Raw genomic sequence first — 25,412 nt, 5'->3', positions numbered from 1 at the left:
TGACCATAGATAATGGGTGACTTGAAGTCCCATCATCCAACCACCCATGAATCCCATTCTCGGGTCATGGATCAGTTTTCTAGCCCACTCATGGACAGTTTTCTAGTCCAACAGTAGCCATGAGCAGCAACCTACAGTCCTCTCTTGTATGAAAACAAAACCAAAAGACGCATTCCGGATGAACACCCAACCTAACACAACCCAATACTAGAATTTTAATTCAGCTTGACAACATTAGAGCATTTCCAGCAAAGGGTCCAAGGGGAGGGTTGGGGGCAAACCCAAAATGGGGTTTCCAGCAACAAAGATCTGCCAGGGCAAGGAGTGGGCCCAGCTACCTGGGCTGGCCCTGAGAGCCAGCCGAGGGCAATCTGACGTCAGCGCTACAGTGCTCCCTTTGCCCAATAAAAAATGAAAAAATCTAAAAATCTAAAAATACCCAAAAAATACTGAAATTTTTTTCTATAAATACCAACCAATACTCTTCACTTTTAACACCAGCAACCAATATTTTTGTAATAAAAAATTGAAAAAACTACCAAAAAATTACTTCTTTTTTTTTCCTCTCTATACCTTATTTCCATTTTCAACATTTAAGTAAATGTCTTTGTCCTTTTACTTTTATTTATTTTTATATTACTCCATTTACTTAAGTTTACAATGTAAATAAGGAAGTACCCCCCATTTGGATTCAAATAAAAATACTAGAAAATCAAATTCCCACCAAATCAAAATATGAAAAATCGGTTTTAGTGCAAAATACGATTTAGGCTAAAAATGATGGCTCATTAAGTGAATATATACTTCATATTAAAATCCCATAAAATCAAGTTTTCTTATTTGATGCGTAAGGAATAAAAGCCGCCAAAAATTATCTTGAGAAAATGATTATTCCGAAAAACCATTTTTCATACTTAGTCAATATTGCACCTCCGCTAAAAATCTTGAGAAAATGATTTTTCATATGTAGGAACCCAAAAATCTTATCCGAAAATATTATCCAAATTAATTGTTTAAGTAAACAAAGTTGTGAAAAAAAAAAAAAATGAATAGTATTTGCCATGGCAAGCCTTGCATTGCTGGAAACACAAATTTTTTTTTGCTAGGGCAGCCACTATTCACGTGAATAGTACCGCTAGGACTCCCCTTGCCATGGCAAGGGGCTAACTGGTGGAAGTGCTCTTATAAAAAGGCACTTTTCTCTTTTTAGGGCTACATGTTAAACTACTATTACCTGGGGAAAAATAGAGAACCTGAATCGTGTATTTGTAGAATACATTTGAATCAGCACTGTGAAAAACGAAAAAAGAAAAGATCCCTAGTCTCTTACAAACAAACAGTAAACCCTTGGCAAGAAAAAGGGAAAAGAAAACAAAAAGCCCTAATTTTGTATTATACACAAACAAGAAACCCTTGCCATACAAAACAAAACACACATTTTTACGCCCCTCACTCTCTCTCAAACCAATCTTATTGAAAGCTCATTATTGTTGGATCATCTTGAATCCCCCTCACCATCCTCCAAAACCATCAGATCGTCGAGTCTCTTTTGTTGATTCCGAAGAATCAGTTTCGGTTCCTTGGGATTTTTTTAACTTGGCCACAAGAACCCACATGTTGGCAAGTTCATTTTCTAAGTAGGCTTCCCTTTGTTTGGATTCCTCAACCCTTCTTTGAAGCTCAGCCTCTCTTTTATCCTTCTCCATAAGAGCAGCCTCGTATGAATGCTCTCTCTCCTTACTCACTGCCAGTTCTCTCTTCATTTCTGAGACAAACGCACCTTGGTCCTGTTTGGCATGACTCTCTCTCCGACCATTTCGGCCTGTGCTACTACTTCGACGCTGGCTGGGAGAGTTCTTCAATGCGGCCAGCTCAGCAGTTAGTTTCTCGTTATGGTTCATGAGTTTGGCAACTTCTTCTGATAATGCCTTGAGCTCAACAGCAGCAGCTGAGGCTAGACCTTTGGCATACGAACTCTCCTCCACCAGTTTCTGGTTCCGAACTTCTAAATTTTCTTTTGACTTGGTCAGTTCAGCCACCTTCTGCTGCAATTCTTCAACCTAAGTGAGGGTAAAAAAGAAAAAGGAAAAGATAAAAGGGAGTAGTTTAATAGAGATGTAGCTTGACAGTGTTGAAACTGATATATTAAAAAATAAAATGAAACAAATTGGAAGAATAACAAGCTCATGAAATTGATCAGTGGTACTTTCCATGGGAATCCAGATATTTTCGATGAAAAGATCTTTTCATAATTTAGTGCACCGCCAAATAAACTCTTAAAACAGAATGTTCCATAGAAATAATAATCTTTTCTTCTAAATATAGAGTGTTTCTGCATGCATCAACAGAATCAGTTACGCCAAGGGTAACTGGTAACTGCAACCTAGTTTGCAGCACCCAAGGCTTCCGTTTGTTTGGGGCAGTACAAAACTCAAATTTTCCAACTAAATAAACACTCAGAGATCACAAGAGAAGGAAAACCTGCTTCTGTAGAAGGAAAATTTCATTTGTGTCATTCACCACTGCATGTTCTTTCTCTGTGCAAAGTTCCTCATGCAATTTTTTTGAATCAGTTTGAGAACTGACTATTGGGCTCAAATTTCTAGACTCTAGTGCCTCAGAGAGCTGCTGCTTCAATGAAGCAACTGTTTCCTGCAACCCTTTGCATTCACAGACCTGGTAACAACATAATATGATGTCATGTGAGGATCTGAACTCTGAAATCTTATTGAAAGATGAAATTAACAAATAAATTTTATTAAACTGGTTCCTGTACCTTTTGTTCCAGCTGCTCTTGGATTATACGATTATCAGCAGCTTTAACCTGGCACGAAAATAATAATAGAACAGTCAACAGAATGGACTGGGATTATAGTAGGACAACCCTCAGTAGAGCCCTGGGAAAACTTCATTTTCATTTTTCCATATATTTGATAGTGTAGTTGTAATTTGCATATTATCCAAAGTCTTGTAAACTGGAAACTGAAGTAACACTAATAAAGATATACCCAGAGAGGGTCATGCAAGTGGATATTTACGAAGGGTTTTTCGGACATCCCATGGAACGCAAATGCTTCTATAGTGTGTTAATTGATCACGCGAGTCTCTTGCCCGTGACATTAATTATCAAACAAAAATAATGTACAACTATAATCAACACAAAAGTATAGATATGATTGTAATGGACTGAATCCAATTATTTGCCGGGGGGTCAACTTGATGCTCCATATGATTTATTTTAGAGTTATTTATTTACTGTGCTATATTTTCTTGGATCAAGATGTAGTAAGTTGTTATCACCTCAAGTTCGAAGGACTTCTCATTCAATTGTGCCATCACTTCAGCAAAAGACTGCAGCACAAACCACAAACAACATCAGTTTTACCTTAAAGACAGATTTTTTATGTTTCAAGAAAAAAAGGTACAAGCTGACCCAACAGTACGGAAGTCCAAACTTACTTGGGATATTTCCAGTTGATCCAGTTTGTTGGGTGAAACAATGAAGGACTTCGCAATTTTCTTTTCCAGCAAAGCTATTTGTCTATTCTTCACCCTGATTTCATCTTTTAACTTTCGCATCTCCATCTTCATTACAGAACAACCGTAAAATTGAAGGTCCCAGGAATATTAACAGCATTTGGAGACAAAAGACGGTAAGGATATAAGAGAATTACATTAATTCCATCCTTGTGGGGGTTTTTTGCTGCCTCCTCAGACAACCGCTTCAGAGCACTTGAATGGAGTGCTACCTCACCAGACAATATTTTTTGCTGCTCCCTTAAAAGATCAATCTGATCAATCGATTTCGTGGTAGTCTGACAGTGGAAATGAATAAATGAGTGAACGAATGAATCATAAAATAGAGAAATAAATTCTATTTGGACCATACTTAGAATATCCCTCACGTAATTTCTTAGCCTGTAAGTTTACAAGATTTTATATTTCACATACTGGCTCAAGTACAAGGTAATATTCTTTATGCAAAAGATCCACATACCAGAGGTGTCTCTTGTTCCAGGAAATTTTCCTGACCAACTTCTCTATCCTCTCTAGCCTCGGACAAAAGATCACCAGATGGAGAACTCTCTGTCAGTAGAGACTGTGAAAGTCTGGATTCTGCGTGAAAATTACCACTTTCTGCTTGAGGTGTTGACGGTGTACTAGTAGATTTAATTCCACTGGATCTATCGCTGGTGCTTGTCAAGGTCCCCGCACCACTATCACGTTTCTGACCAAGAATTGACAAAAGGTGGAAAATAAATCTATAAAGAATACAAAAAGGTCTTGCAATGATAAATATATTGGGCTGTCGGGCACAAGCAGCACAAGAGTAACCAGTTCCTTAAGAAAAGCTGAAGGTTCAGACCATACTAAGAAGTCCCTCATAGGATCCCATGCCATTTTAGTGGATCGACATGGGGTATTGGCTTTAAGGAAAAAAATAAAAGAAGGAAAATATACTTGGAAATTACAAGAATGAAAGGGATTTTCTTAAAAATTTATTTATTTAAGAGAAATAACCCCAAGAAATTACAAGATCAACCTTCTAAAGCATGTAAGTTAAGGTATAAGTACATTGGCATCAAGAATATAATACATATGTGTGTAAATATATATTATATATAACAAAGGAACAGAATAAAACTCAGACCCCCTCTAAGAGAGAGCCATTGCAACAAATACCTTAATTCATATAAGACCATTACTCCAAAATCAAGGCACCTTAAGAAAGGACGAAATATTTCTACCAACCAAATGGCACATACCCGTAGCTTTAACCAGTTTAACAGTCCATGCTTCCGAGTCTTCTTCTCCCCCTTCAGTGTATCTTCAGTAGTTTCAGTATTCCCCTCAAGAGGAGGAACAAACAAGTCAATACTTTCATCATCTAAAATCAAGTCCCGCCTTTTGTATGGTAGGTATGCAAGCTGTAATTTTACACAAGTAGTTACACTCATATCAAACAGAATAAGGAATAGGAAAAGAAAAAAGTCAACCAAAAAAAAAAGCAACTAAATAAGCAAACAAAAAAAAAAAACTAGTCTATTCATCTAGCAGAGGGAAATCTTAGGAAAATTCAATCCGACCTCCTCTTCACCAAAGGAATGTCTTCTTCTAAGACCAGATCGATGAGGAAACCTTGATGATTGTGTTGCTTTTGTTGAGACCAAAATCAACTTTGTCAGCCTTTGGATTCTTCCCAATAAAGCAGCTTTGGCTTCTTCTTCTTGTTCCAATCTTGATTGCAGTTTGAATTTACCATCTTCTAACTTCACACATTATATCACAGCAAAAGAAGCAGTTCAAGTCACGCAACATTGACTATTCAGAAATAAATAATGCATCGATACTAAGAACTGTGCATTAATTGAATGACAAAAGGTCTGTTGGTAATACCAGAGGACTGAACCACATCTTTATCAAGGATGGGGCCCAAGATGGCTTTACGATTGATCCATAACAATAATTTATGTGGATTTTAGAAGATACAAAATAAACAAATAAATCTCCAAACTAGTTATACATTCATACCTAATTTATAGGGTTCTGCCAACTGAGATAACAGCAATATTATTGTCTTTTTTCCTGTAGGTGTCTAAACCAATTTTAATCATGTTTTAGCATTTCATTCAAGTTTAGTTTGATTTCTATGAAAGCGACAGAGTTTTAGAATCAGAATATCACAAAAGCTGCAGACCCAGAAATAACCCTGAGACCAACCCAGAAGAGAAATTTGAATGCACCTTTTGTTTAAGGAGCAGAATATCATCTTCCCCAGCATCTTTTAGTTGAGGAATTGTAACGATACCCCTCTTCAACTGTTCTAACTCTTCCTTCAAACTACGTATCTCATTTTGATATTTCTTAATAAGTGACTTCTCATCAATAATCTGCAGGTACATAAAATTATGCAAGGTGAGCATCAAATGAAAATACTAACAGTTCAAAGAAAAGAGATAAAACAAGCATACCTTGTTTTGTGCTGCTTGAATTTCAATGTGTTTTGCTCGGTGTGCAAATTTCAACGTATTATGTGTCTCTTCTGAACTGCTTGATGAAGGAGTAACATTGCAGATGAGCTGTAATAGTAGACAACATAAGTAATCAATTACAAAACTTTCTTCACAATCAATATTGGTTCTGCCACAAAGATGTATTGAAATAATAACCTTCATGCAGATAAATGGAATAGAGGTGGAACCATAAAGACAGGGGAAGCCTTACAGATACACGCCCATGACCACTTAGCGAAGATTGAAGAAGTCTGGTTAATTTAGAATCCCTGTATGGTATATGAGTAGCCCTCGCATCTGTCAACTTTGATATAACCTACAGCAACAGAAGTTAAAATATTCTGAAATAAGTATATCATATAAGATAAACAATTACTGGGAAAAGGACAATCTAATACGATATTTCAAACTTCTTGGCTGAAAACAATGCTTGAGGCCTCACAGTTCCTAGAGTTAGCAGACTTTTATTTATATAGGATCCTTCTTTTCGCCTGACACCAGTAGTTTCAGCTTTCGAGCTCTCAGAACCTGCCAGATCGATGAGGTTCTGCACATACAAGTTAGATATGAAAGATCCATGAGAAAATTGTAAATATTGAATATATAAAAAGCTGAATAGTTCACAACTGTAACCAAGAAATATAGCAAACCAGTCGTTTGTAACTAAGAAAGATAACAAACAAGTAATTGAAGTCAGTCCTTCGTGTTGAATACTTACCAATTGTGACAGACTTACAGCTTCACCTTCACTATTTTCCCCACATGGGCTACTCTCTATTGTCTGTTAACAAAGTAGTCATACAAACATATAAAGTCATGTGCAGGTTTGTCCGTGTCAAGAAAACAATAGAAGAGAAATTAAAGGTAAGATACCACAAAAAGATATTGAAATGATTAGCGAAAACAGAAATAGAATTACAAAAAACAATCAAGATTACAATATGCTATATTAAGATAAGGGAAACACACCAGTGTAAATATCGTGTGGCTCCGGCTACTGAGTAAATTGAAATTTGTCGATCCAACATGCCTGTGCTCTGTTGGCAACAATTAAAATTCCATCACAAAGTGAAACAAGATTCGTGAAAGGAATACGAGAAGTTAAAATTGACAAGAACCAATAGCATCTGGTCAACTACACAAATAAACAAGATTTTGGATAATAAGAAACTCCCATATTCACAAAATATCATTAATGTTCTTTTACCTTCTCCAGCTGCTATAAGTGAAAGGGCGTGAGCTGGGGATAGTACAACTTCTTCCTTTGTTCCTTCAACAAAGGTGCCCTACAGCCATCAATTAAGCAATTAACAAGACATTCTTAACAGTTTGGAAATGCCAGCTTCGACAAAGTAACTAACCACATAATCATAAGTAAATATTCTGATTGTAACAGACTCCATACAAAAGTTAATGAAAAGATTTTGTGTGGCGTCTTCAGTCATGCAGGAATTTTCAAAAACTCTAAGAACCAGGTACCTGCCTTAGACTGCAGGTAATAGGAATGTGTCTTGAACCATGAATCAGTGATCGTATTTCTACACCTTATATTGTCTACACTTCAAGTCATTGCCTAAAGCTCAAGAGGATGAGATTTCATCTCTATCTTACCATGGATATTAAATGCATCAAGAAGTGTAAAAGCATAAGATTAATGATGTGATCGAAGCATTTTGAAACAATGGCAGTAAGCATCGTTATTGGCATAACAGTAATTTATGAAGATGATCGTAAGATCACAAAATGAGTAAAGCACCTGGGCATCCTCTCTAATTCGTAAATTCTGTCCTGCTGGATTCAACAAGTCATTAACAACCTGAAATGAAAGAAACCTTAAAAGGTAATAAAGTAAATTTAAAGGTACAAGCATCACTAAAGCTAGTATAAAGTTAAACAGTGCAAACAGAAAACTTGAAATCAAGAACAATCTCCAAATAGCAACAGCCAATAAGAGATTCATAAGTATGCTATAGAGAAAATAGGAGTGTAAAAAGTCTTACCTCATTATAAATCTCCAAGTATGACACACGAAGAAGAAACTCTCGATTTGGAGTCTGGAGAATAGACAGATATCATAATATGTAGTTTCTCTACTAAAAAAAACTACAGATGTTGTGTTACATTAGGAAGTTAGTATCGCATATAAAGTACCTCCTGGATGATGCTAAAAGCATCCTTCACAGCCAGTGGTATAATTCCAGGCGACCTCTGATCACCCTGAAATTCGTAGGAGAAAGCATATTGATAATCATAATGGATCCAAGCACATTAATACCCAATCTCACTACAAAGCACAATGTATGTTACTTCTATGAGAAACTATGAAGAAATAGGGGTGCCCGATGAATGCATATTAACCAGTTATACTCTATATAAGAATATGATGAGAATCTCACATGCATAGTGTGAGTCTTTCCGCTGCTGGTCACCCCATATGCAAAAATTGTACCTGGCATGGAAGGAAATCATAAGCCATATATATAAGCACTACATTATGTCATATCTACAACTTAGATATATCTGAATACCATAAAAAGAGTATAACTCCCTCAAATTTTAGTGCAAAGTGCTAATAACTTGCTAGAACAACAAGTTGCCGAACCCATTCAAACTACCAGTGCCCTGGCAGGCAGAGGTTCTTACTCTTGACAGTCAAAGCATTGGATGCCTAGGAAACTAAACAGATGGCAGAACCAGGATGGCTTGTTCAGCCAAATAGGTTCTCTAGTCATATTCACATAGCTTTACAAAGAGAAGATCCCAAAGTTTTCTAGATGGTCAACGAAACTGTGTAGACCAAGAATGCGAAGGGATTGATCATCTTATGGTTCCTAGAGTTCACCCAGAACTAGTGGTCCCAGCTTTTCCTTATGCAACAGACCATTAGGTCCCAAGATTCTATTATCATCATTCACTACACACCAATTACAACTATACTTCAGCCAGTGAGCATTAACAATGCACTCTCCAACCTATAGCATTGTTCAAAAAGGTCAGCAACCCAGTCAAAAAGAATTTAGGAGGGAAAGCTCGAAGTCCTTGGATCTTGGAATGTTATTGAAATGAGTGGCTGAGGTAAAAATTCATCATATGACATTAATTAACCTGGAGAACAAGTGCCCCAATTGATTTACACTTTTTTCATGGCTTCATGCATGCAAGGGTTATATCACTTCTTGCAATGTAATCAAGCCATGCTTGGTGAAAATAGAAAGGGAACATGTAAACGCAAAGGCCAAATGGACTTATAACTGGCACTCCTATAAGATAATTCATCAAACTTATATCTAAAAAGTAGGTGCCGTAATTAATTTGATAATGTAAAGGAAACAAAAGCAAACGGAAAATATGTTCAACCTACAGTTGATCCAGCAAGAAAGGAATGACTCTTAAAATATAGTCTATACAAATGTATACAAGAGAGCTTTACTGTCTTTTTTTAGTAACCCAATTACTATCCAATTTGTCCCCAAATTATTAGAAATATAACTATCAAGAGCTATATGAATCAGGTTGTGAACGGGCCACACAATAATATCAGATCTCGAAAAGTCAAACTTCCAGTGTAATTCGTGAAGCTGAATCCAAATAGTTGGGGTACAATTTTTGGTTTCAATACGTTGAAAATTAATTGTGCATTGGCCATCTTTTATAACTGGAAAAAAGCAATGCTGATCAAACTACACTTCAGATAAATTTCAGGACATGAAATCAAGCTGCAAACAATGCGTTCATCAAACCAAGAAGTCAAAGCTATTTACCATTGACACCTTCCATAGCACCACTAATAACATGCTGAGCAGCAACATCATAGACATGGCGTGTTGTGGTGGTAGGGCCAAACACCCTATCTAGAAGCATAGAATAAAGAAACCATGAGACAAAATACAAGGTCCAACCAAAAATTAACTTATGTGAGTTTTACATTCAACGCATTGGATAAAATATTTCCCTAACAAGATATGGAAATATAACATTTTTTCTTATGGGAAATCATAAACTTCTACTAAATTAAGGGTAAAACTATTCTGCATTGACTTCTGATGTGCTATGGCCTTTATCATATAGAGTTATTCTCTGGCAGGGACCTGTTTCTTATATATGGATGACTAAGATGCAAAGTGAGTAAGATCTCAATTCATCTCAGTCATCCATATCTCGTGTAATGGATAAAAACCAAGTCATTATTTATGTGGAAATTCGTTAGACCTCAAGATCATTAAGCTTTGATTTGCCATTTTCTTCCTCTACACAAGCTCAATAAATAAAGAGAATGCAAGACTATTTGTTTAATGGAAAATAGATAAATACCGTATGCATAAGCTATTGATGGATTATGCTCATTCCGCACAATAGTGTCTCCATCTGCATACCATGCAATTTCTTCTCCTTGGCGAATTTCCCTTGGGCTACACCAGACATAGACAAGAGCCAACAGCTGACTTATTAAGTACTCACGGAACTTTGTAAGTGAAATACAATTCATACTAGTGAAATGAACCTGAGTGGACGAAAGCGGACCGTCACTGTGACATTTTCTTTTGATCTGCTCACATCTTGCGGTACACTTTCTGAGTACAAGTACTGTGGCTTACTTCGAGCTGAAGAAGATGCAGGAGAGCTCTGACCTTCAATAGATGTTTCCAAATATTGTTTTGAAGATGATGTAGTCGAAGATGCAGGAGAATTAGCAGCTCTTGAACCGAATTTTTTTGACCTTGGTCCATGTTTTGATGCCATTACCACTCGAAGTCAATCCTTCAATACATCGACTACGAATTCTACTTCAGCATCAATCAGCGACAACGTCAGCTTCTGAACTCTTCAATATGTTAACATCTTCTTAGGCTTGTTCGGTGAAAGAGAAATGCAGGCAGAAATAACCATCTAAACTTTGAACCAATATATATATATATATATATATATATATATTATTCTAATGCCATACTTTAACTCTGACACCAGAAATAAGTTCAAAATCAACCAAATTGAAGTCACAAGTTCAATTTTTGAGTACTTCCACTAAGCACTAAGCATAATCTAGCACTGTTTTTGGTTGCCAAGAAAACAGTAGGGAAAATGATTGTGGCATGGAGGGTGTAGTAGTTCGAATTGTTGAGAGCAAAACAACGGAATACTAAAAAACCAACTATATCCAACTACTCCTTGGATTAGTTAAGTTTACCTCACCTCGCCGTTTTTTTTTTTTTTTTTTTGCAAATATATAAATGTAGCAAAAATCAAAATTCTCTGTTACCCTACTTTCCTCATTTTCTCAGCAGCCAGACAACGAGTAAGGCAATGAGAAAATGCAGAAAATTAGGTAAAGGAAGAGAACAAGTCCCCATTAAATTGCAGAAAATTACATCTTCTTAACCCATTGTTACGTTGCTAAGAAAAAAGCAAAGAGATTAAGTACAAATACAACTAACCCAAATTCCAAAGCACAGAAAAACTAAACAGAGCAGCAGAGGCTTTACCTGCAAACGCAATCAGAGGAGCATTGCATGCACCAAATGGAGAAAAGTGGGGAGAAAGCGAGCTTTATATCACAGAGATCTTCTCAGAAGTCGGAAAGAGACGGATCTGAGAGACGCTTGCTCTGTGCGAGTGAGTGAGGGACCAAGAGAGAGAGATACCTGAGCTATTTTTTTCTATATTTTGTAATAAATAAAATGGAGCCTTTCTTGCTTGCCTTGGAAGCGATGCCTTTGATCAAAGGCAATCAGCATTTCTCAATCCAACTTTTTTGCAGAGAGAGTAAGCGAGACTCATACATACATAAACGGCATAGACATACACCACCTATAGTTATAGAGAGAGAAAGTGAAGGAAGAAAGGAAAAGAAAAAGGAAAGAAAGTGGTTAGAGAGAGAGAGTGAATTTGGTACAGTAGCTGTAGCTTAGTGAAAGGCTGGCTGTAATGGTGGTGGGGCTATGTTTTTCTTTTGTCATTATTTATTTATTTATTTATTTGAGGTTGGCAGAGAGAGACTCAGAGAGTCAAGAGGTCACAGGAGTTGTGTGCGATGAGGGAGTGGGGCCCAAGGTGAAAATTAGACGAAGACGAGAAAACGACGTCGTATGTCGGATGTCAAGACCTGTGAACTTTTCTCCGTTGTTTGACACGTATTTATCATTGGTAGTACATGACAATTCTGTCTGCTAAAAAAATGTCTTGTGGTGATAATTTGATTATGTTTTTTTTTTTTCAATTCTAATCATTAACATCGTCATCATCATAATTTTAAGCCTCGGGATCTAAGGTATCATCATCAATCCTAATTTTTATGATGATTAACTAAACCTTTTTTTTTTTTTTTTTTCTTCACTGGCTTGTAATTTTCCTCAATAACTAACTTTTAATATTATTGACTTGCATTGTTTTTTACACGAATAAAGATTGTAACATTATAGTTAAACTTGAAGACCAAGACAATGCGTGGAGAGATCTGAGGTCCTTTACAATAGAAGAAATCAGAAGAAGATGAAGATGATCAGAGAGAAAGAGAGAGAGATAAATTATTGAAGAGAAGAACAAGGTCAGTCTGATATTGATCGAGTAAAATTTGTATCTTGTTACAATGCTTAAAGCTTAAGTAAGTACTTATATATATATATATATATATATGCCAAGCTTAAACAAGTAAGCTGAGTAACAAATTAACCTCCTAACTGCAATTTAGCATGACTAAACTAATCTAATTGTAGTACAAAAACTAATTTCTTAACTAATTATTAGGTAAACAAATTATTCTTATTGGATGACGTATGGGATCATATGAGCCCAACTTGTCAAGTGAGTTATAAAACACTACGTTAAAACTGCCTTGGTAAAAATATCAATCAGTTGATTTTCTCTCTTCACAAATGAAAAATTAATTATTTCTACCTCCAACTTCTCCTCAATGAAATTTCAACATGCATTAGTGTGGTGGTCATGTTGCACATGTTTGTGTGCAATGTCATTAGCAATCTTACTATCGCAACATAGTCTTATAGCTTTCCCATACTTGAATCCCAAGTCTTTCAATAAGTTCATAAGCTAAAGTGATTCACAAACATCACGAGCCATACTTCAATACTCAGCCTCAACACTAGATTTTGCAACGGCCTTTTGTTTTTTTGAAGTATTTAGAAGTAGAGTGTATATCCCTAATAAAAACCAGCCCAATTTGCATCAGTAAAGCCTTCACATCTGCACGATGACGTTTGGAAAAAAATGAGAGAGATTATTGTTGTTCTTGTTGGTATGTGTGGTACGTGCCTTCTTTACGCATAACAACTTTCTCCATAGAAATACATATCCCAAAGTAATTATTGAGTGGGAGCAGCTGCCCCCAGCGGGCCATAGCTGCCTCCGTCCTACTCCTACGTACCTAATTCATATGGAAGCTAACAAACCTGTCAAATGTAAAAACAAAGGGAAGAAGATGGTTAAAGGTAATTATGAATCTGCACCCCGTGCAATTCGTTTCATTATAGGATGAAAAGCTATACTTTATTCAAGCCTGCCTCATTGCGGGCTTCCATTACACACGTATGTACGTATTTTTTATTATAAATATTTTAATTTTCCTTACGCTGCTAAAAAATAAAGTAATATATATTTAAATTAAAAAAATACGTAAAAGAGTCACTAAAAGATAGACATTAGACATTTTAGTATGAATGCCTCAATCCAAACTTTTATATATTCCAATTCCGTTTTAGTATTTAAATATGTAATGACGCAAGAAATTTGTAGCTTAAATGGTTAAAACTAGTTACTCATACATTTGAATATCGTTTGCGTTAACAAAAGGTGCATAAAGAAGACTTATTTTTTGGTGGTTTCGATTCCATTTTTGAGAAGCTTTAACCAACACAAGATTTTCATGAGCTGGCTTTTTGGTATTTGGAAATAAAGGTTTAGGTAAAGTCGAAGATTAAAATACACAAAGATTGTCTGACCAAGGAATTTTTTTTTTTTTTTTAAAAAAGGGTGTCTTTTTGGTGTTCAACCCCAAAAAGTATAAATACAAAAAGAAACTAGGAAAAAAAAAAATTATGGGGTCAACACATGAGGCCAACCATCTTTCTCGATTATGTTAGAGGAGAAGGAGATGTCAACCATCTCTCCTTTCTACATAAAGTCTCATTTTAAAATAATTAATAACAAGTTGTTGTAGTTGCGGAAGAAATTGTATATGCCTTCAATGTTTGATTAAGAATCTTTAATAAAGGGTGGATGGAATAATTAATAATGATGGCTGCAGATTAAATTAATAATGACAACTTAATATATTAGCTGCCATTATGAATTATGTTGGGTGAGTGTGTGTGTTTAAAAATTATTTCGTAGTCGAAATACAAAATGCACTAATGACATGTTTATTAATCTATAATTGAATTAGGAGGAATTGAATTGAATCGATGAGGAGTTGGATTGAGGAGAATTAGATTTCGGATTTTTATTGAAGTTGTTAACGAAACCATATGAATTGAGGAAAGCTAGATTCTGGATTCATATTAAAGTTGTTTACTAAACCATGTGGAATTGGAGTAGGAGTGGTACTAATTACTAAAATGTCCTCGTTGTTGGGTTAAAGTAGACGACAAATTTGAAAATTTTAAGATTGTGTGAGGATATAATAGGTAAAAAGATAAAATCCTAATGGGTTAGTTCTCTATAAATTAGAATACCACCTCCCACCTCCCACCCAAGGATTGAATTCCTCCAAAATCACCATCAACCTTATCCGAATAAACTTTGTTGTGTTGAAGAATATAAGTCCCACGTCAGAAAACTTGACTAAATAAAATACAAGATATAATAATTAGTTCCACTAATAATATCACCGAGGCCTTTTGTAATAAAAACTTACACCTACTGAGTGGTTAAGTTAGAGATAATATCGATGTTGTTAGTAGAGAGTCACTGATCCGTCTCTCTAAAATTTAACATGTTGGTTTTATATGACTTCCACATTGGATTTCTTTATGGTTTAAATGAAAGGCTTTGTAATGGCATTGTTCTATCTACTCCCAAAAGCCTTTCCAGTGTCAACCAGCCACTCATTGAAACTAAAGTTTTTTTTTCTTTTTTCCTGGGGATGCTTTACATTTTCTTTTTTTCTTTTTTTTTTAAATTTTTTAATATTTTATTCTCTTTCCCATCATAGGATTCTTATTAAACTATGTTCCATCATTCCATGCACCCGAAAAAAGCCAAAATCAGACAGCAGCATCCAACTTTTGCTTTTATCCTCTAGGAAGGAGCTTCGTTTAATTTGTTGTTGGAAGCTCTGCTTCATCTTCATGTTGGGCCACAACATAAATTTACCTACCTAGGAAAGAGCTGTCTTTTATTTTGTGTTGAAAGCTCCACTTCCTCTACCTCATGGTGGCCGATTTAGAAAATAAAAAGAGTATTTTCACGAATGATAGAGTATTGGATGTCCGATTAGAGACATGTGCAAATTAAAGAAGTAAATGCTTTTAATCATTTGAGCTCAAAATTCGTTACGCAATTATAAGTCATGTTAATCGGTCACCAATCGATTGGCGTGAGGTCCGCTGTACCGGATCCGGTAGTACTGGTAGGAACCACTTACAAATACACGAAGGATTGAGCAACTGTACAAGTGCGGTGGGCTGGAGAAATGGGCCGGTTGACGATTATCTAACCAAAGGCCCACCTAATTCCAGCTAAAGATTATAACGATGCAGCCCACCGACCACGTGGCAGTCGACTGGGCCGCCTGTGATGAGTCCATGAACCACCAGTGAATCAGCACAACAAACCCGCAGTTCGTTGACGCCTGACACGACTGTTAGGTTGTTCGGTACCTTCCTTCCCGTTCCTAAAACACAGTCACAGTCCGAGTCTCTGAAATCTTCGCCTTCTCTGTTAATCGTCTGTACAATCACCCAAAAACTCCCGATGGTCAATTTACCAGGTAACTTCTTTTCCCTCTTCCTTTTTCTTCCTCTTCTTGGGAAATTTTGCGTAAATTGGAAAAATCAATTAGAACGAAGTGAATTTATGGTTTAATTGAGGATTTCGAATTATTGATTGATGTTATTTAGTACGTTGTTAGCTCAGCTCGTGCATTTTCAATGCTTCGAGTTTTTCTTTTTCTTTTTCGTATTATCAATCGTGCTTAATTTTTCGCAGTACTGTGGATATGAAAGAGAGGAACTCTACATCCACCCTTAAACGCATTTTAGTGACTTGTGCAGCACAGGTTCGTACTTGTCTCTGTCTTTTGGTCAATTTTGATTAAATTGTATACGGGAATGAATTTTGATGTATCTTCTTTTTGTGGTCTGAGAATAAATTTTGATCCAAGAAGGTGTATTTTGCATGTTCTTTGATGGTTTTGTGGTTGAGTTGTTGATTCGGGATATTTGATTTAAGTTTACGATAGTAAGAGATTGGGAGGAGCTGCACAAAGACTTGTACCTGGGAATTTAAACAAGGTTTTAAATTTGGGTCGAGAAGATGTGGCCTTAGGTTTTTGGATGCGTGGGAAGTTTCTGCGTAATCTGATTAAATGGAATTGTTAAAGAATAGAGTATGATATATAATTTAAAATGTTAACATTGTGTAGAGTTCTACTTAATTGGATTAAATGGAATTGTTAAAGAGTGGACTATAGACTGGAGAGAGTATGTTGTGGAATCGAATAAGTAATTTTAATGTTGCATAGATGTATTCTTATCATGTGGACTACGGGGAGATATTGGTGAAAGAAGAAATCGAGTTACTGAACTTTGACATCATGTTCATTAGAAGAAGACAGACTATGTGTATAATACACTATTTCGTTCTTTGGTTATTATGTATAGGTGAAAAAAAAAAAAATGCAGATGGTTTAAATGATATTCTCTAGGAGCTGCCCATAGACAAAACCTTGGAATCTGCACGGTGCATTGTGCATAATTTAAAATTTATCTCTTCCTTGTAGGCAAAAGAATATGGGGGTTGTGTTGCAGCAAAGGTTCCACAAGTTGAACGTGATATGTGCTTGAAAGAATTTCTTGCATTAAAGAGTTGCATGCAAACCGTGGTATGATTTCATAATTAATGGTAGATATGTCAGTGTATGGCAGCTTTGTATTTGTCATGTTCTAGGAAAATGGCTTTTGAGTCTGCTTTTTTGCTTCTAAATAGCTGCGAGGAAAGGCTTGAACCGGCTAGTGTGATTCTTCAGTGCTTGGACACAGTAGTTGGAACTGTTCTAAAAAAGGTTCTTCATTTATCTAGAAAAGTCTTGTTAACTTTCTTACTGTTCCACTAACATGATCCTTTAGAGTATCTGTTCTTCATGTCTTTCTTTGTCTATCCTTATTATTTTTTTGTTTTATAGCGTTGAGGCTGGTTTAGGATTATCAGCAGCAGTACTTGCTAAACCCTGCAATAACTCTTCAAAAGTCTGAATATCAAGATGTCTGGAAAAGCATCAAGTTCACAGTCTAGTATTGGTTTGAGTGGGTCTGGGGCTCTTTCACATGTTTATATTCCATATCTGCCCCTAAGATGCAGTGTAGCTGGATCAAGGGGTTTATTTTATGATGATGGCAATAAGCTGCTGCTTTCCCCAACATCAGATCAGGTAATATGATATTTGTACTTCAATGTTTCCAATTCTTTAAGTCTTCCATTCCAATTTGATCTGAATGGTGTTTTTTCCGGTTTTGTTCTATGTAGGTCTTCTGTTGGAAAACTGTTCCTTTTGATCCTGTGGTTACTCCTACCTCTGATTCAATTAGTGAAGGGCCCATCTTATCCATTCGATATTCATTAGATGCAAAGTTTATAGCAGTCCAAAGATCTGATCATGAGATACAGTTTTGGGATAGAGGAAGTGGGGAAACTTTTAGTCAGAGGTGCAGGTCAGAGTCAGAGAGCATACTGGGATTTTTTTGGACAGATTGTCCAATGTGTGACATTGTATTTGTAAAGACCAGGTAAGGATATGTTTTTCCATGTGTTTAATATGAATATTAAAGAATGAATTATACTACTTGAATTGTGTATTTATTTGTATATCCTGTATCTATTAAGTTTTTGGTTGGATTTGTAGCAAAAAAAAATTTTAAATGTAAAAGGGCTTAGTTTGCCATCATACTCTGTGAACCACAGATATTCCCAAAAATTTAAATATGGACTGTCAGATATGGATGCACCCCTAAAAGGCTGCATACATATCAAATACTCCAAATGTGTATTGCTTAATGTTGACGGCTTTGAAATTTGGATACGGTAAGGATAGGCAACCGATATGCATAGTGTTCGGTCAGGATACAGCCAAGATACGGGAATGAGTTATTTTGCAATTTTTGTCTATAATGCTGGATTTTCTGTTATTTATTTATTTTGTATTTGGTAATTGATGAAACATTAACGCTATGCATGAAAAAGGAATCAATTTATATGAATCGTATATCTTCTGTATTTCATTGGCGTATTGTTGCCATATATGTATCCTAGTTTTTTTAAATTTGCTGTATCACCGTATCGGTTGCACCCTGCATCCATATATGTGCAACATAGTCTTATCCATCTGTTCACTTGAACTTGGATCATTGATATATCGAATTGGCATATATTATTTGAGAGAAAATTATAGTATCCTGATGACTGGATGGTCATTCATGGTTTTGGTTCTGCTTCAGCCATCACAAGAATTTTTGTCATGATCATGTCATGCAGATCGATCATACCTTAGTAGTTTACCCAGTTGTGAGGACAAGTAAACTAGTTAAAGACCACTTATTTATAGACGTCCAGGGATGCAATTCTTTTTGTTAAGCACATAGGAACCATTTAAAACAAATTGGGTGATGTTGCCAAAATGTACTTCATTTGTGGTGCTGATATCTGCTGTAAGTCTAGGAAGCTTCATACATAAAGAGGAAAGTTATGATATATATATACACACACACACTCATACATGATAGGCAAACCTAATCTTTCTAAATTGACAAATTATTGAGGGCCACTAAAATGTTGACGGGTAGGATCATATCTGGACCTCTTCTCCTAGGATCCTGTGTTAAGTAGGACCAACACTGGGTAAGTGGGGTTATTGTTATGGCCAGTCTTCTCTCCACTTGTGTCACATGATAAAGGAGGTCTGTTCTTGAGAAGTTAAACTGTTACCTTTTCAAGTAGCATTATTAACCAAGTGGCAGTGTCCTTAAAGAGATTACAATTGGGTCATTTCTGGGTTTTTTTTTAAATTTTAAATGACTCTTTATTGAGATGTTATTTGGATAAAATTGCTTTTTTCAAACTCAAAGCGTGTGCTCATTATGGGGTAGAATGCGCTCCATTTTGTTACATAGTTAGGAAGCTTTGTCTTTGTTGTGGCTCCATGCAAAGGATTTTTAGGTGGAGGGTGGGGTGTGGGATCTGGTGTTGTACCAAAGCTTGAGTTAAGAGGGATAGGATATCTGAGCATGTTTTGTGAAAAGTTTCAAAATCTTCACAATAACATTTTTTGTTACTCTTTTCTTTGTTTCAACCACATTCTTTTGCACCAAGGTTTTGCCTTTCTTTCATTTTGCTAAAATGGAGTTCAATCTCAGTGGGCTGGACTTGTTTGCTTACAATTCTGAGTCAAGATCACTCCAATTGGTTGAGACAAGGAAATTACATGTGAGTTGGTATGTTTACACACATGAAAGTCGCTTGGTTCTTCTTGCTTCAGGAATGCAGTGCAAAATCTTCAATGGTTTTCAGGTATGTGTAGCACTCATTATGTTAATGTTTTTCTTTTTTAAGCCTTTCAGTTTGCTCTTTTGCTGTAAATTACTTCTATGAACTATTGCTGTTGTAATACACAGGAAAGTATTTATTAATTTTTTTCCATTGTTAAAGAAAAGTGGAAGAATTTCCAATTTTTTTCTATTTTGGACTATATGGTTTTAGGAAGTTGAATTGCTTTTCATAGTTAGCACTCATCAACTTGCAATGTTTACTTTCTTAATGCAAAATACAGCAGTGATTATACTGTTACAATCTTTTTGATGCCCTTGTAGTTCATACAATTATATGCAAGCACTTGATATGGTCATTATGATAATTTTCCTCTATGCTTTGCATTGCTGAAAAGTATTTTATAGATTGAACTAAGAATCATTTCACAGTTTCTGGAACAAAATGTTTGATTCTTTCTGCTTGAAACATCTGTTAGTGTGGCTTCTCATGTAGTCCTGATATAATTATTTTGCTTAACATGATTATTGATATATTTGCATGTATGCCATTCAGTGCGCTCTATTATTTTAGTCTTGACAGATTTGCTACTTCGTCTGGGTAGCTCTCATCTGCAGGGATTATTCGTCTGCCAAAGTTTGAGATGGCAATGGCTAAATCTGAGGCTAACAATAAACCTGTCCTTGCTGCTGAAGATATTTTTATAGCCACTATGTAGGTTCCTCTTGCAGTTTTCTTTTTGCTAGATTTAATTTGCCAACCAAAATCAAGGCTTATATATTGTCTTTCATTGTTCAGCTATGGTAGAATATACTGCCTGCAAGTTGATAGGATTGCAATGCTCCTCCATTCTTATAGGTTTTACCGTGATGTGGTTGTACAACAGGTAAATTTTGTGATCGAACTGTCTATTAGAATCTTTTGATCCCCTTAAGTTGAAATTGTTGAAGAATGTAAAAACATTAGAAACTTGACAAAATAAAATACAATATTTAAGTGAGTGGTTCCACTACTAATAACACAGAGGTCTTTTGTGATAAAAACCCACACCTGCTGGGCTTTGCAGGTGGTTAAGTTGGGAACAAAATCGGTGTTGGTAGTAGTGGGCCGCTGGTCCCTTTCCCTGAAATCTTAACAGAAATGTCAACCAATTGGCCACAGGTTATGTAGCATGGATATGTTATCCAAGGGTCTTTAATTCATATTGTACTGATACATCTCAGATACTCCAATATATCTTGGACCTTTTCTATTTTGTTTTTCTTGATAAGTATTTTAGTGTCTATTTTATTGGTATTTGAATTAAGGATGCTTGCATGACTAAATTACTTGAGGAACATGCATGGGTATGAATTTAAATTGATGAAGAGACAAATTACATGAGTGTAGACTGTCAATCCTAAAAAATCCTGCTTTATATTATTTCCCATTGGTTATCTTCGTGTTTATGCTTCTTGTATACTTGGGGTTGGCCTCCTTGTCAATATATATATATATATATTTTTTTTTTTACTCACACTTCTCAACTATCAGCGTAAATAAATAAAAGGGGCCTATAGCTCTTGGATTGATGGATTTGAAAAGATTTTTCTTGGTAATTTTGGATCTCATTGTTGGGTTATTGGAGTTAACTCCTGTAAAATATGGGGGGATTGATGTTTGTGACAGAGAGTTTTGGTGGTTTTATGAGTAAATCATGGCTTCGTGTGATCACTACAGTTTCAGTGCATTTATGTGTACACCTTGGCTTCATGCGGTCACTTTTCACATTTACTCAGGTGTATACTTATTCTATGCAAATGATGTTTGTATATACTTTGCAGGGTTCTTTGCCAATTTATTCAAGCAAGGTTGCTGTGAGTGTGGTTGATAATGTACTGCTTGTGCATCAAGTGGATGCGAAGGTTGTTATACTGTATGATATATTTGCAGATTCTCGGGCACCCATATCGGCCCCACTTCCTCTACTATTCAGGGGTTTCCCCAGGTCCAATTCTTCTTCCCTGCGACCAAATAGGGAAGATACTGAAAGTTCAGAAGTTAATGTTATGAGTGACCATGAAGCAATCGTCTATGGAGATGACTGGAGTTTTCTTGTTCCTGACCTCATATGTGATGTTGTTAATCAACTTTTGTGGAAGATTCATTTAGATTTGGAGGCAAGCCTTTTCATTTTCTTTTGCATAATTTGTTAGTATGATTGTTCTTCTGGCATTAATTGTGAATAAGAAAAGTAAATCTTTTCTTGCATAATCCCTCTTTCTCTCTTCCTGTAGGCAATTTCTGCCAGTAGCTCAGAAGTACCATCAGTACTTGAGTTCTTGCAGCGGCGGAAGTTGGAAGCCAATAAGGTAGAATTTATTATTTGTTTCTTGGTATGCTCATTATTTACTTGATTTTTCTTTCTTTTTTGTAAGGGGCAACTGCTTAGAGCATGCAATTTAATGATTTTTTTTTAGTATATTTTTTGGGTCGCTCATTATTAGAAAACCATTTTCCTATCTACGATGCGGTTAAACCTTTATGATCTGTAACATCTAGTGGAGTGGTTTTGCGTTCTTATGGTGCTGCATTGCCTTTCTTGAGGCTGAACTGCTTAATGACTATTGGCGATAACTTTATTCCATTTCCTTTTCAGGCTAAACAATTGTGCTTGTCAATAGCGCGTACTGTTATTCTAGAACGGAGACCTGTGTCTACAGTTTCCCGGGCAATAGATGTTTTAGTTTCCTCCTACTCCCACTCTGTTAAGACAGGCACCTATATTAAGGGGATAAAGTCTGGGAAAACATCACCTTCTATTTTGCCACAGACGAGTGGCCCTAGGTCCAGTGCTGATGTATCTGCAAGTAGAGTGGATGCAGTTGGAAAATCCATTAAACATGAATCTGCGGCTGGAGTGGACAGTGAATCGCCGAATAGATTTTTAAACTTTTCAGATTCCGACTCTGAGGATAATGTAAGCTTTGAACCCCCAAGGACCACTTCAAATAACGTTCAATTGTTTGATGGTAAATTGGCCAGGGGGAAGTTAATGGGTGCTGAAACTTCTGGTGGTGAAGTTCGGTCTTCATCTCTTAAATCGGGCAACAGCCCATTGGATGCTAATGTTTTGGAGCAGCAAGAGTCCCAACCTGCCTCTCCAGTAATTTCATCTGATGAAATGTACAGTTTTGTGTTTGCTCCTGTTGAGGAAGAGATGATTGGAGAACCTTCTTACTTGGTTGCCATCATTGTTGAGTTTCTTCGCAGGTATGGCATATATTTATGAATCTTTAAATGATCATGCTGGGTATTTATTCTCTGTCATGTACACTTTTAGCCAGGCTCATCATGAATTTGCACAATCTTGCCCTTGTATCTGAGCGAGCGCGTAGCATGTTAACCTAAGTTATTGTATCAGTTAATATGTGTAACTTGCATTTGATTGTACTCCACCTGGTGTTTGACCAATTGGTTGATTGTTTCTGAAATAGGTTGATGTTGTATAACTGTAAAATGGCCTGCAAAGGCACACATCATATAAATATGTATAAAAAGTTTTTAATGGATAATGAAGATCCTAAGAAGACTTTTTCTTTCTTTCTTCTTTTCCCCTGGCTTGAGGTAGATTTATTCTTTAACTATTACTGCTCTTTTGGCAGACTTGATTGTTGGATATTGAAACCATAGTTTCATCCCTCTTGTTCTTCGTCTTCTAGCTCCTCCAACTCTTTTTTCACTTTCTCTATATTCTCTTTTCCCTAGTGTTTGCACATCAGTTTGTCAAGTATTTTCACGAATACTTCTATTAATAATTAAAACTTGTTCATAAGTTATAAATTTACAAAAGTCTAAGAATAACTTCAAAATATTATAGAAAAAAAAAAGATGAGAAAACATTAATGCCTTATGAACCAGGTTGATATCAAGCTCTGATTTGCTGGCTTGGTTCAGCCTGATGTGCTAGCTTACCTGGACCAAAACCAGCTTTAAAAATGTCTCAAAAATATTAGTTTTCCTGTGATGTATGTGAAATTAAGTACTTCATATTTGAAAGAATTAGGGAATGATCATGGTTCTTAACTTTATTAATTTGTTATTATTTTGCAGCGCTAATTTGGAAAAGGTTGAAGTCCATCCTAATCTCTATGTCCTGACCATACAATTACTATCACGCAGTGAGCGATATGCAGAACTTGGGCAGTTTGTCTTAAACAAGGTATCTGAACACATGCCTATTAGAAACGTGTGCTTGCAAGTTGCAACAGTGTGCTGTTTATGCTTGATCTGGTGTTCACGGTGAAAACTGTTTCATAACAGATTCTTGAACCTTCTAGAGAAGTAGCAATGCAACTCCTAGAGTCTGGCCGTCAGCACTCCCTAACAAGGAAGTTGGGTTTGGATATGCTGAGGCAGCTTTCTTTACATCATGACTATGTACTGTTACTAGTGCAAGATGGATATTACCTTGAAGCATTACGCTATGCACGGAAATACAAGGTAATTCCCACCTTGAAATCCGAGGAAAGAAAGGATTTATAATTCCCGTACATTTTCTGTTGGTTGTGCATTTCACTTTATTTTTACTGGCTGTTGCTGTGTTTTCTGTCCACTCCCTCATGCTGCGGAGACTGCTAAACCTATTATGCTGTGTTTAGTGATTGATGCCACAAAGTTTCCCTTATTTGGACCATAGAAAGCTGATATGCTTTCTTGAAAATACATGAAGATGTTATCGACATTGCTGCATCATTTTCCGCACTCTATACCCTTTTTTCCTTTTATTTTTCACTTATTGCATCTTTCAATGTTTTTCTAATGCTTTAGGATGTGTTTATCTATTTAGCAATTCTTTGATGAAATTCTTTCCATGCCATGCCAAATTCTTTTCCTGACGATATTATGTTGAAGGATAAGGTATTAATTTTCTCACACTATTTCAGAATGCCTAACACTGTATTTGTAAAAATTTCAGGTCAGTACCGTACGACCTTCATTGTTTCTCGAGTCAGCATTTACCTCCAATGACTTGCAACATTTAGCTGCAGTCCTTAGATTCTTTTCGGATTTCATTCCCGGATTCAGAGACACATCAGATCACGACACTTACTACCGCATTCTCAACGAGAGAAACTCATCCATTGCTGCTTGAATTTCCTCATAGTATGCCTAGGACAACAGAGTAATGCCATAATTACGAAGTGCGTTAGTGCTGTATAAGTATTCAGAACGCCTTTTTGCAAGTACCACATATCAGGTATCTGAGATTTACAACCCTTAAATGGGATAAAGGATGAATAACTTGTACTTTTTTTCTTCTGTGTTTTATGCCAGGAAAGAAAAAACATGTGCATGGTTTTGAGTGTTCTTTTTCTCGTTTATTCTGTGATGCATTTTCAGGTAATATACTGAAGAGTTTCATTTTTTACTGGGTATGAAATAATATCCAGCTGAGATATGGGTTTTTTAAAACATAGCTTGTTTGTGCTTGATCAAATTGTTTGATGTAGTGACACTACATGAAGAATGAATAAGAACAAACCCAAGAAAATTCTAAGCCCAATCAGCAAATAAAAAAAGAAAAGAAAGGAAAAGACAATTTTCCCCTTAAAAAACAACTCACACTTAGCACCCACCTTATCTCCTCCCGGCCCAGCATCTCACCGCTGCTGGCCGGCAACCACCCCAGTACCATATATCTCTCTCTCT

At 36.1% G+C, this 25,412-nt stretch overlaps 2 protein-coding genes across 9 annotated transcripts; one reads left to right on the top strand and one right to left on the bottom strand.

The window, feature by feature from the left end:
- Positions 1 to 1,196: 1,196 nt before the first annotated feature.
- Positions 1,197 to 11,904, bottom strand: LOC148914308 (kinesin-like protein KIN-7K, chloroplastic). 7 transcript variants are annotated; one of them, XM_089043730.1, is made up of 24 exons: positions 11,495 to 11,904; positions 10,516 to 10,836; positions 10,326 to 10,423; positions 9,776 to 9,865; positions 8,411 to 8,463; positions 8,166 to 8,231; positions 8,015 to 8,068; positions 7,771 to 7,830; positions 7,222 to 7,300; positions 6,984 to 7,051; positions 6,733 to 6,795; positions 6,457 to 6,561; positions 6,226 to 6,330; positions 5,973 to 6,080; positions 5,745 to 5,891; positions 5,088 to 5,270; positions 4,767 to 4,928; positions 3,998 to 4,228; positions 3,675 to 3,815; positions 3,460 to 3,585; positions 3,301 to 3,351; positions 2,777 to 2,824; positions 2,482 to 2,676; positions 1,197 to 2,060 (listed from the first exon to the last, which is right to left on the bottom strand). In XM_089043730.1, exons 2-24 carry the CDS (start codon positions 10,752 to 10,754, stop codon positions 1,512 to 1,514), a joined length of 3,021 nt encoding a protein of 1,006 aa, XP_088899856.1. In that variant the 5' UTR covers positions 10,755 to 10,836; positions 11,495 to 11,904; the 3' UTR covers positions 1,197 to 1,511. The 7 variants fall into 7 exon arrangements, with proteins under 7 accessions (XP_088899856.1, XP_088899857.1, XP_088899858.1 ...); XM_089043731.1 differs by having other exon boundaries at positions 10,516 to 10,862; positions 11,495 to 11,833; XM_089043732.1 differs by having other exon boundaries at positions 10,516 to 10,795; positions 11,495 to 11,829.
- Positions 11,905 to 16,201: 4,297 nt separating this feature from the next.
- On the top strand, positions 16,202 to 25,071 carry LOC103339630 (uncharacterized). Of its 2 annotated transcripts, XM_089043744.1 has the most exons (14): positions 16,202 to 16,242; positions 16,966 to 17,067; positions 17,172 to 17,247; positions 17,368 to 17,613; positions 17,709 to 17,968; positions 19,592 to 19,745; positions 20,326 to 20,435; positions 20,520 to 20,607; positions 21,545 to 21,880; positions 21,998 to 22,072; positions 22,360 to 22,973; positions 23,814 to 23,922; positions 24,024 to 24,203; positions 24,679 to 25,071. In XM_089043744.1, the coding sequence occupies exons 4-14, from the start codon at positions 17,446 to 17,448 to the stop codon at positions 24,853 to 24,855; spliced, it is 2,271 nt and encodes a 756-aa protein (XP_088899870.1). In that variant the 5' UTR covers positions 16,202 to 16,242; positions 16,966 to 17,067; positions 17,172 to 17,247; positions 17,368 to 17,445; the 3' UTR covers positions 24,856 to 25,071. The 2 variants fall into 2 exon arrangements, with proteins under 2 accessions (XP_088899870.1, XP_016651903.2); XM_016796417.2 differs by lacking the exon at positions 16,966 to 17,067 and having other exon boundaries at positions 16,224 to 16,242.
- Positions 25,072 to 25,412: the final 341 nt, after the last annotated feature.

This window comes from Prunus mume, unplaced genomic scaffold (genome assembly GCF_029339155.1).
Source record: "Prunus mume cultivar Tortuosa unplaced genomic scaffold, ASM2933915v1 scaffold21, whole genome shotgun sequence".
Classification (NCBI taxonomy): Eukaryota; Viridiplantae; Streptophyta; class Magnoliopsida; order Rosales; family Rosaceae; genus Prunus; species Prunus mume.
Note: the sequence above shows the minus strand (reverse complement) of the source record. Positions and strands in the feature narration are given on the sequence as shown.